This window comes from Gadus macrocephalus, chromosome 4 (genome assembly GCF_031168955.1).
Source record: "Gadus macrocephalus chromosome 4, ASM3116895v1".
Lineage (NCBI taxonomy): Eukaryota > Metazoa > Chordata > Actinopteri > Gadiformes > Gadidae > Gadus > Gadus macrocephalus.
The window spans coordinates 25,822,343-25,834,887 of NC_082385.1; the positions used below are offsets into that span (position 1 = coordinate 25,822,343).

At 42.8% G+C, this 12,545-nt stretch overlaps 1 protein-coding gene across 1 annotated transcript in view; it reads right to left on the reverse strand.

Annotated features, from left to right (window-relative positions):
- Nucleotides 1–12,545, reverse strand: part of LOC132456416 (cytoplasmic protein NCK2-like) — a 41,827-nt gene that overhangs the window by 10,050 nt on the left and 19,232 nt on the right. The window contains exon 2 of the mRNA XM_060050769.1: nucleotides 7,049–7,342. Within this exon, the coding sequence (XP_059906752.1) occupies nucleotides 7,049–7,274 (226 nt within the window). The 5' untranslated portion in view covers nucleotides 7,275–7,342. The remainder of the gene's footprint in view (nucleotides 1–7,048; nucleotides 7,343–12,545) is intronic.

Below are 12,545 nucleotides of genomic sequence, written 5' to 3' on the forward strand. Positions count from 1 at the left end.
CTTGTATAACCATCTGATACTAGCCAAGAGTTAAGCATATTCATCTAGCAAACTATACCTACCTTGGAGTGTTACAATAGCCAATAATCATTTTATGTGTCCATCCAGGCAAATTGGTGGATCCAAATGTTATTAAAAAACAAACATACATATATGATGTAATTTCTTTGTAATCATCCAAAATAATGTTAAGTGTATGGGTATTTTTCCCAGAAGGCCACTGACTGTTCGATACGTGCGATCCATTGAGTGGGCAACGCGGCGTGTATTGAGTGGGCCGCGCGCCGTGTATTGAGTGGGCCGGTCTGACAGAAACTCCCGGGCCACTTTTTTCCCCCAGTCCGCCCCTGGTCACAGGGTTGATTGGGTGAAAAAGAGTCTCAATAAAGTAGAGCAAAAACAATTCAGACAGGCGGATTTGCAGCGCTATGGACCGGGAGCAGTGATTTGTGATTCACCGATCAGAGTGTTGCTGTGACGAATGGACACGTTTGTGAAGAACATTTGGCACGTGAAAAACGAGTGTGGTGTGCAAACTAAGGCAGCAACACTTAGTACAAAGTAAGTTTGGGTTGAATGTGTTAGTTCCGATTTTGGATTTTCTCCCGACCAACGCCAACATATCTTGGCTGCTCGTCAGCCAAATTAAGCGTGGCATCTCACTGTGTACTCCGGTCAACAGCGATGGATGTTTTGCTATTATTCTTTGCCACAGGACTAAATGATTAAAGAGTGAACTCATTAAAAACAAGAGATATATGAATGGAGCCCTGCACAATCACAGTTTCTCAGAGTGACACGGTTGAAATCCAGGGCGGGGATTACAACCCTGACGGCCAAATAAAACACTTCCACCTTCGTTAACATAACTGCACCCGTTCAGACATTAAGCTCAGGGATAAGACGGTGGAGGGAGCCGGTTGAATGCCCACAGTGGATTAAAGCAGCCTCCATTCTCAGCTCCATTTGCACTATGAGAGATTAACAGGAAAAGAAAACACTGTAGAGAAACGCTCACCTGACAGACCAAAAACAAATTAAACCCTCACCCCAATAAATAACTCCAAAAAGACTCTGCTGGGCTCTCAGCCAATAGGATTATTATGAAAATGCAGTCAACCAATAAAAAAAGCGAAATGTTGGGATGCTTTCTAACCAACAGGTTCTGGTTTGGACGTTTGGGAGCTGGGTGAAAGGCAACAACTAATTCCCTGATTATTCCAAGGCATGCTGCAATAAATTAATAAGCTGATAAACAATGGGTGGAAACACGCCGGTGCAGTTGCTGACCTGGTGTTCAATCTATAGATATATAGATATGTATCTGTGTTTCGCCTTTGTTCAGCAAGCACCTGTCCCGTCTCACCGTCAGGGAGGCCTTACCGTCGATGCCATTGTGCCGACTAAAGATAAGACAGACGATCATCCTAGCAGTGTAGATAGAGAATTGAACGCTACTGAATATAACCAACTGAATATAGAACAACAAATGATAAATTCAAAACGCCATTTCTCCAAGCCCCTCAGCAGCAGTCTCCATTGTCATGACATTCTGTCAAACTCATAGCGGCGATCGAAAAGGTCAGTGCAAAAAAGCAGTCAAGTTTCACATTTTGCGCAGCGCACAATAAACGGTGCGTGGTCTTGAACGATGCCCATCGCTGTGACAAGACCCGCACAGTCTGTCGACTATGGACACAGGGCCTTCCAGTACAACCAAAGCATTCTCATTGGGAGACAATGGGAGCTTTGTAATAATACACTGCAACACTGGGATCTCCCCAGTACAGCCACGGTCTTCCACTGGTGATCCCGGCGATGTGCCCAGCACAACCAGTGTTTTAACTGTTGCATACATGGCTCACCAAATAGGCCTGGGCCCGATTCTTTTCCCACTATCGTTGCGATTTTCAGTATGTTTCTTTCATATTTCCGCATAATCCATTGACCTCCATATAATTAAAACTAAACATGGGTGTGAGTTATAAAAACAAGGGCCCTCAGCAAAAAGGTATTTCAGTAGAGATGACAGTGCAAGAGGTGGCCGGCATAACATGCCCAAATTTGGAGCTTCAAACCGGCAACCTTATCAACGTCCACTTTGTCTCCTTTCCCCAACACCTCATCTGGCCGAGTGTTTCGGCTAGCTTCATGGCTTTGGCTCGTTCCTTCTGTACTCGTGACTCGATGTGCGTCGCTATTTCAACCGCCTGACTGTGACGGCTCCGCTCGCTTGTCAAAACACTAAACACTTTGTGTCCCACGGTGAGGCCGCCACGATAACATTATCTCCCTGTTCACAGTTCAGGGAGCACAGATTAGTGGAGGGAGTACACAGGCCTGGCAACTGCCTTTGTTCTTATAAGAAGAAAATGTGTTGTGTGTATCCAAAAGACCCCCCACACACACACACACACACACACACACACACACACACACACACACACACACACACACACACACACACACACACACACACACACACACACACACACACACACACACACACACACACGTAATTCAATCCCATGAGGGACAGGTTGATCCTCTATATAAATGGATAAAGATGGGAGCGACCGGGATGCGATTCCATGAATTACCGTACATGGAACCGTGTCATTCCTGATTCCATGTCCCCTGTGGAATTCCCCAGATTTGATTTCATATTTTTAGCCCCAGCCCCAGCACATATGACTAAATAATAAATGAATAAGGTCTTTTTTTGTGCTGCCACCATAAGTCGACTTGAGCGATGACATCAAAGCAATATTTTAAACCAACTAATAGTGCTACGTGATTGGCCATCGTGGTGTCAGGTTGCGTTTCTCCAAAAGTTGATACTGTTGCTACAGACCAGGCTGCATCCTTTTTCGCAAACGCACCTGTCCCCCCCCGCCCCCCCATCTCCCTCGCCGCAGCTTTAACACACTACCCCCAACCCCATTGAAACAAATGGCTTAACTGTCCTTTTCGTCGCAACGCCTGATTTCGGTGAGAATGGATGTTACGTCCTATCTGTTATTTTGAACACTGCGACACAAAAAAACATTCTGACCAATGAGAGAACACATAACTGACGCATATGAAGGACTGTACAGCTGTGACCATTATGTATATAATGTTGGGAATACAGTTGAGAAGTGCATCGACATCAGAGGAGCAATCGGTGAACAGAGACAAAGTGGAGCTTCTTTGTAGCTCTCTGAGGTCAGAGGTCACTCGGAAGTAGGTCATCACTGCTATGTGCTTATTAGCAAAAAAAAAAATCCTTTGGTTTCCTGGTGTTGCAGGCTGCCAATGCAGTCCTGATCAAATACATTTCGTTTCTTGGGTACCTCCTGATAAGACTGCATTGTTTGAAGGAAAGCTGGCTACTAACAGTCTGAATCATTGAATACATTATGGTCGATAATGTTTTTTGTTTTAAATATAACCATGTGAAAGATGGCAACACGTTGTGATCGGTGTCTCCGATTGGCTCAAACAAGGATCTTCAGTACAAAGAATGAATCCTAACACCTAGGCCTGGCCACATAAGGCCAAAACCATGAAGGTTTTGGCCTTATTTATTCTTAGTGATTTTGCACACACTCACTAGAGTGTTTTGTATAAGGAACAATCTGGTAGATGAGAAAAAATGAGAAAATAATTTGCTCACTCTACTTACAGATCTTCCACCACAGATAGGGACAACTGGTGATTGCATTGGGACACTGTCCAGCCATGACGTACACACAAGCGGAGTGAGAGCAACAAGAAAGGGAAGGGAAGGAGAGAACGAACAAGTGAGAGAGAGAGAGAAATACAACTAAGCGATAAACACAAATGTAATCAGACGTAAAGGAGGCAGAGCAGATTGGTACTTTGGTTTGTGTTTTATTTGATTTAAAAAAACACCACAATTTGGCGTATAGTTCCAAGAAGGAGGGGGTAGTTGTTTACCCCATGATTACGGACCACAGCAACTTTGTATTCCTTTTTCTTTGTTAGTTAGCATCATTGATTGTAAGCGCTACAATAAGCAATGTTATATGAAATGTGCCATACACCATGCCGTTAATCTACAAGTGAGGGAGACCGTAACCGTCTCGAATGTAGCCATCAACATTAACCGCCCTCAAGACGATGCTCCACACAACATGGGGTATGAATACCCTCTCAGTGTAAAAAAATCCAGATGTTTACATTCCAAGCCAACACCTGCTAGCTCTGTCCCGCGGTCTAAAGTCTACTTGATTTATCCGATCCCAGCAAAAAGGTCAGCACAGACCAAAATAGTTGCATATTCAGGGTGACAAGCTTTATGTGATTCAGGCCTAAGGGCAGTCTTTCCAAAAAAAGGGTTTTACCCAATCTAAAGCACATCCTTCGGGCAATGCACAGACACACACACACATACAACTTTGCTGGTATATAAATTGCGATCGCATTGCCATCGTTCACACAGCTGGGGAAGTCTGGAGATCATCCTACACAGCCGCAAACAGCCGCGATTGCAGGCTTCTACTCGGACATTAAAGGTCCCATGGCATGCTACTTTATATAGGTCTAGTGGGCCCTTAAATACATTTATTGAAGACGTTCAAGAAATTCAGCCTTGGTGCAGAATTACAGCCACCACGAGCCAGTCCCACAATGAGCTTTTCACAAACGTGCCGTTTTTTAGAGGCGGGTGAAGGTGGAGGGTGGGGGTGTGGCCCTGAGCAGCTTACAGCCCCGCCTAGACGAGACGTTTGAAACAAGTGTTTCAATCGTGCTACAATAATACCTTCATAGAAAACGCACTAACATACCTCAGACCCAAACCTAGTACTGAAGGGAAATTCAAAATGAGCGGAAGTACTTAGGCGGGCCTGCTAACGACGCGCCCTCCCTAGGTCGCAAAATTGTTGCAAGTCGACCGTTACGTTGGGACTGAGGACTAGAAACGCCATGGATGCAGACGCGCAGGAAGATATTTTCGGCAGGGGGTGCGGGGTGACAGTCCACGTAGAGTTTATATAATTCTAAAGATACTATGTTACACAGGCTCTGTATTCTGCAGACCACTCTAGAACTTGTTGGTCGTTGTTGTGTCTGGCTGTGAGTGTGCATGCATGCTATGCGTAGGCTGGATTGCAATTGCGTGAAGACAAACCTGATTTTCTAATCAGCTAACCAAGCCAGCCTGGTTGTGTTACTAAAAAACTCTTGCCTTTTGTCACATGCACAGAGCTGAAATTAATATAAGTTTTTAGTGTAAATTAGTTTGAAATTAAATTTTTTTTTTTGTTGTACGTATTGTTTACGTATTCTACGTAATTTTTTAAGAGTGCATCTTTTTCTCTCACTCACTCACTCACTCATACACGTTATGTCTTTTTCACTGATCCAAGCACTCCAATACAAAAATGTTAAGTAACTTTATAACAAAGTACCTTTTTACTCTTACTCAAGTAGGTTTTCAAATTGGAATATTTACTTTTACTCAAGAAGATTTCGAAGGAAGTAATTGTACTTTTATTTGAGTATAGATTTTCAGTACTCTACCCACCACTGCTACCGAGCGATCAGCCAATATAAAGTGCCTCATCCAGACCTGTTTTGCGAGGTTCAAGTTTATTCTAGAGCCCTTTAAAAACATTAACAGTTGACCTAAGTGTTGTATAATTCAACTATCTAGTAAAATAAAAGAAAACCAATTCAAAAGCACAAAAAAGGACACACTAGACCATTATACAACTTATAAGGAGTTAAACGCAAGGGAATATAAATTAGTTTTTAGGAGGGATTTGAAGATGGAAACTGAAGGAGGTGTGCTCTCGTATCATCATTCGATTTTAAGCCTAGACTAAACAACACAGTTAGAAGTCAAAAACCTCCTGAGAGCGGGAGAGAGTCTGCCTAAAGGTCCAATGACATGCCACCAGGTGTGATTGTGATTAGTCGTACAAGCCGTTTTGAAAATCTGCCCCTTATGACATCACAAGTGGGCGTGTCCACCTAGATGTGTGAAGGATAGATGAACAACGTTTGCTACAGTCCACTGGGTAGGCTGGTCGACTGATCCATCCAGCACACAGCTAAGTAGACATGCCCACCTGTGCAAGCCCGGATTATCCATATATACAGTCGGCCTGGGGCACCAGCCAAATTGAGCCAATGGGGGGGCACCAAATGATCAGGACAATGACTAGACCCTTAAAATATTAAAATATTAAAAAAAAACTAAAATGGACAGGCATCAGCAAAGCGGTTTCGCAAAAAGAAAGCTAAAAAAAGAAAAATAATTGCGACACATAGCCGCGATTTAATATGTCGCATCAATCGGAAGCTTTATTTTGCACAAACCAACTTTGGCAATGACTTATTCAGTTCAAAAACTTTGTGCTGAGGAGATGCTACAAATCATCAGAAGAAATGGCACACAGACAACCTTCCCCGGCGTGTTTGTTGCACTCAGGCCTTTCCTAACCCTGCCTGTTACCAACTGCGAGGGCGAGAGATCCTTCTCTCAACTGAAACGGGTCAAGAACGAACTAAGGACAATGATGGGACTGAAGTGTCTGTCTGCCCTCTCCCTGATGTTTGAATTGAATCTGAACTGGTAAAACAAATGGACTTCGAGGATTTACTGAACGACTTTGCCAGCAAGAAATCGAGGAAGAAATTATAAAGGTAAGGCCTATTTACAATTATTTCTATCACTGTAAGTCAGTTTCAGGATTTTTGGTTGGATCTACATTTTTCTGTAGTATGTGTATTGAGTCTGTACTATAATTCCTTGTAAATCTGGCCTTTATGCCAGTAAATTTTAATTTTTTTGTGTAAAGCTGAAGGATAGGGGAATTCCATGTGTAGTCTCCCTGGGGGTGTCTTAAGGGGTTAATCCGGGCCTGCACCTAGGATGTCAGAAGAGGCAGATTTTCAAAACGGCTTGTAATGGCTAATCACTCTCACACCTGGTTGTACAATATGTCACCTTTAAGCCTTGACTCAAGTACAGAGTTAGAAGTCAAAAATCGCCTGAGAGCAGGAAAGAGTCTGCTTAAAGGCCCGCTTGTCTCACCCAGCGTGTCCTTGATGTTGCGGACCAGCGAGCCTTTCTTCAGGCTGTTCTTGCGCTCCACGTAGTTGGAGGGCACGTAGCCCGTCGCGTTGGCTCCGTTGCGAACCAGCCACCACGTCTTAGAGTCGTCCAGCAGCAGCAGCCGTTCGCTCTTCCGGATGTCCAGCTCCTGGTCCTGCTGGGCGTGGTAGTCCCACTTGGCGATCACCATGGTTTCCTCCGTCATCTTTCATGGGAGTCAACCCGACCCCACCCACCCCGCCGCCCCGCCCCTCCCCCACAAAAACACCAGTCCTGGATTGACAAACAAACAGACAAATACAATAGATCAGTTTATATGGCGCGATGGGAGACATAGCCAAGCGTTTGTCAAGACATGACCGGCCTTAAAATGTTTAGGTATCTATAGAGCTGACTACAATTCTGCCCTTTTCCATTCCAAAACTAAAGACATAGCGATGATTGTTTTTTTGCATTCAAAATTATGTTAGGCGCTCACAAATGCTGATACAAAACATATCATAGTGGCCCAAAGCTGCACTTTGGAGAATATTGTGGAAGAATTCTGACTTTAAACTAAATGTAGAAAGCATAGACAAAAAGTAACAAGTGAGTAAATAATAGAATGAAGCATACGTTTGTGTTTCATAATGCTGCCGTTGCTTAAGTTCTACACAGACGATAGACAAGAGTTAAGTATGCTACAAATTGCATACTTAACGCTGTGTTTGATCTAAAAATGAATGCCAAAGCAATTTGATGCTCACCCAGCAGCGGGATATGTAAGGGATAATGTATAGAACGCCGGTCATTGTCACGCAAATAAGCCCCGACAGGGCGAACAGGACACCGACGCGCAGCGGAGGTGTTTTGCTTCGCCCTGAAGGGGCTTATTTTTGATAATGACCGGCGATGGTTTACACACTATCCCTCTTATTACACGGTTGCTTGCCAAAACGAAAAAATAACTTCACGTGGTGTGCCTTTTTACAATCTATTTGTTGCCACTGCAGTGTTGCCAATTACCTTGAAAAAGTAAACAGATTACTGATTACAAGTTACTCCTTAAAATAGTAACTTACTAGTTACTTTACTGATTACTTGACTTTAAAAGTATCTAAGTTATATTACAAGTTACTTTATTAGTTACATTTAGCTGCGACAACACCCCCTGCCGTCTCAAAATAAAAAATTACAACCAGTTTTGCCAATACTAACTTTTTGCCCCCCCCTGTCAACAATTGTTCTTCCACCCCCCCCCCCAACAGTTCTGCGCAGGGGGCTGGTAGGGGGAATTCGGGAGGGACCCATTAGTACCTCTTGTGTACAGGGCCCAGAATTTGGTGCTACGGCCTCGGAGCACACACTGAGACACGGCTCTCAACCGCTTCCGCCAACTTTTAATGCGTAGACAAAATATCACCGCGCGCTTTACGGGGCGATCACAGGACGTACCTCCACGTGCGTGACGTAAACATCGCGTTCTAGTGCTCGAGCTGCTCAGACCTCCCCGTGGTTATACTGTAGTTCTCTGGCGATAACGTAGAGGCTCCCACGCGCTCTCTCTGCTGCCGTCGCTCAGTCTAGCGCAACACACACGCACACACGCACGCAGCACCGCGCGACGAATACCGCCGCATCTCCCTGCTTCTGAAATGCGCGCACATCTCCACCCACCGCTCGTCCGCTTGTTTCCATCAGCATTCCACTGTGCGACCATCCCTGTTGCGTAATGCGGATTGCGTATGCCCTCATACATTGTTGAAATCATATGCTGGATGCTTTATTCTTGCTATGTGTTTTTTAGGTACTGATCGGGCTATGATAACACCACGTTGGCTATGCAATCGCGGACAAATACGATGTCCTGCAATAGCCGCAATTATTCTCTCACGCACCATGATGAAGGAACAAATGTGTGGTAGGAACTAGGAAGTAAAGTTCTCGACTGCGGTCAAGTGAGCCGCTATTCGTTCATCCGCGGTTAAGCCAGCCGTCACACAAAATCTTCGTGCGCCTTTACTCTAAACAGCCTTTGGGTGGTATCTCGCAACGTTTTCAAAATAAAACCCTTCACCTACGTGTGTAGAGATATAGAACACTGATGTCTTACGGCGGCGTCTAGAACGTCCGCACTTGCTGCCATCTTGCCAGTCAGCTGCTCACCCATAACATTGTGTTGGTATTGGTACATGTACTTTTTAAATAACCATAACTTGCTACATTTTCAACCGGTTTACAAACGGTTTGGTTTCTTACAAACGTTATTAACGTGGTTATAATATTGTACCTATTTTAAAACATTATTCAATTTTTTTAGAATCTAACATAATTATTCATCAGTATCAAATATGCAGTGCCGTTGTAAGTGCCATATTGGCTCGGCTACCAGATCGGCTCGGGGTCCGTCGTCTGCTGATTACGTTACACAATATCATTGGCTGTACGCTTGAATGGGCGTAGGCTACATTGTGATTGGCTGCTAAGGGACAGTTGTGATTGGCTGTTTTGTGCTGTAGCTCTGGCTGTCGTCATAGCAACCACAGCGAGCACATGTGTGAGCGCGAGTAGGTCTGTCTAGTTTCGGTTTGTGTTGCCAGATTGGGCATATTCCCGTTTTTTCAGCCTAACGTGATTCAAAGTAGCCAAATCAGGCTGAAAATGTGCCCATCTGGCAACACGGACGGCTTATCTTAACAGCCAAGATGATTCCGAGGGATGTTTTGTTTTTAGAAGAAAACTATCCATACAGATAGGTTGGGAATGGTCTATGTTCAAAATGAAAGATCATTACAGGCTCTTTAATTTAAGCCATAAAAGACCTTATTGCTGTAGATAGCGTATTGTGTGACGTAATCAGCAGACGATGGACCCCGAGCCGATCTGGTAGCCGAGCCAATATGGTACTTACACCGTAACTACATCTCTGACGTTTAGAACAAAACAAACCGTTTGAAAATGTAGCAAGGTGGTTATGGTTTAAAAAGTACATGTACCACCACCAACACAGTGTTATGGGTAAGCAGCTGACTGTGGCAAGTTGGCCGCCAGTGCGGACATTCGACTCCATTGGCCAGCAGAATATGCATGTGTACGTTTTTCGAATGACATTTTCTCTAAATCTATACAGTAAAATCACATGGTTCCTTTTGTAAAAGTAGTCAGCATACCGGTTAATATGGTCATATCAGTCAGTGCCTGAAATTATGTGAAATTCGGTCTATAGCCCACTTCAAAGTGCTGACATAATGCAATATTGCAAAGGCGAGAATATGCATGTGTACGTTTTTCAAATGACATTTTCTCTAAATCTATACAGTACAATCACATGGTTCCTTGTGTAAAAGTAGTCAGCACACCGGTTAATATGGTCATATCAGTCAGTGCCTGAACTTATGTCAAAGTGCTGACATAATGCAATATTGCAAAGGCGAGAATATGCATGTGTACGTTTTTCAAATGACATTTTCTCTAAATCTATACAGTAAAATCACATGGTTCCTTGTGTAAAAGTAGTCAGCACACCGGTTAATATGGTCATATCAACCAGTGCCTGAACTTATGTGAAATTCGGTCTATAGCCCACTTCAAAGTGCTGACATAATGCAATTTGCAAAGGCGAGAATATGAATGAATGAATGATTTATTTCAAATATGCAACAACATCCGCCAAGCATTCTATATAAAAAGATGCTACAACATATTTGAAAAGGGGTGGGAAGAAGTAAAAACTTGTTCAATCCCACCCCACTTCTTTAAACAATATTAACGGGTCAGAAATCAAAATCAAAACTCAAACTCAAAACTACCTGTTTCCTTCAGACTCATTTCTCATTTTCATGATAACAAATGTATGTATCAACACTTGCGTATCTGTACACCATACAGATACACATAGATACACACAAGCGTACAACACTTGCATTTCTGTACTCCATACCAATACACATACACACAACCGTACACACGAACACTTGCATATCTGTACACCATACCAGTACACATAGATGCACACAACGTACAAATATATTTCCTGTAAATCCATACATTGGATTTTACACATACAATCCTTCACATACCCATGTTTCCTACTCACTGACACACTAAAAATGTCAGCCACTCCAACTGCCAGCACCACAGCAACTGTGGAGACAGCAGAAGGCCGAGCCACCACAGCACGCGACACCACCCTTAAGACCAATAGCTCACTGCTGATCACACAGTTAACTAGTCATGTTAACAAGTAATGAGACGTCAAAGCCCTCCTTCATTACTGTAACTCTGGAAAACCATCTCTTTGTATCTTCTTTTAAACTGTTTCATGCTTGGACATTGCTTGATCTCCATATTCAAACTGTTGCACAGCTTTACCCCACAAACTGAAATGCAAAAGCCTTTCCTGGTTGTTCGGATGCTGAACCTGTCAAAATTTAGTTTCCCCCTCAAATTATAACTAAGCTGTCTTTCATTAAATAATTTTTGAATATTATTTGGGAGTTTGTTGTTTTTTGCTTTGTACATTACCTGAGCAGTTTGAAACTTCACCATGTCAGTGAATTTCATTATTCTTGACTGTAGAAATAATGAATGAGTATTGTCCAAATATCCAACCTTATGAATGACACGAATCGCTTTCTTCTGCAGGATAGTTACTGGTGCTAATGAGGTTTTGTAGTTGTTCCCCCAGACCTCGACACAGTACATTAGATATGGCGAAACGAGTGCACAGTAAAGAGTGTGGAGTGATTTATGATCCAAAGCCTGCTTTGCTTTGTTTATTACTGCAATGCTTTTTGACAATTTGGTTTGAACAAGTTTTATGTGTGATTTCCAACTGATTAGATCATCGATCATAACTCCAAGAAATTTAATTTCGTGTACTCTTTCAATTTCCACCCCATCTATTTCCATTTTTACCTGCACATCTCTTTTACCATATCGAAATAGCATAATTTTAGTTTTGGCCAGGTTTAGGGATAATTTGTTGTAATCAAACCACTTTTTTAATTTGATAAATTCCTCAGTAAGATCCTTCAGAAGCTCAGCGAGATCGTCTCCAGAGCAGAAGATGTTTGTATCATCCGCAAACAGGACTAATTTCAGTAGCTTGGACACTTTGCATATATCATTAATGTACAGTAAAAACAACTTTGGACCCAGTACTGACCCTTGAGGTACGCCGCAAGCAATGTCCAAGCATGAAGAGGAGTAATCACCCAACTTCACAAACTGTTTTCTCCCGTTAAAATAACTTAATCCAATCTAGAACAACTCCTCTTACTCCGTACTTTTCCAGTTTGCAAATTAAAATGTCATGGTTGATTGTGTCGAATGCTTTTTTTAAATCGATAAACACTCCAATTGCCTGTTGTTTCTTGTCTATAGCCATTGTGATTTCTTCTATTGATTCTATTATTGCTGATGATGTTGATCTATTTGATCTAAATCCATATTGACTGTCAGAAAGTAGTTGATGCTTTTCTAAAAAAGATTCTAA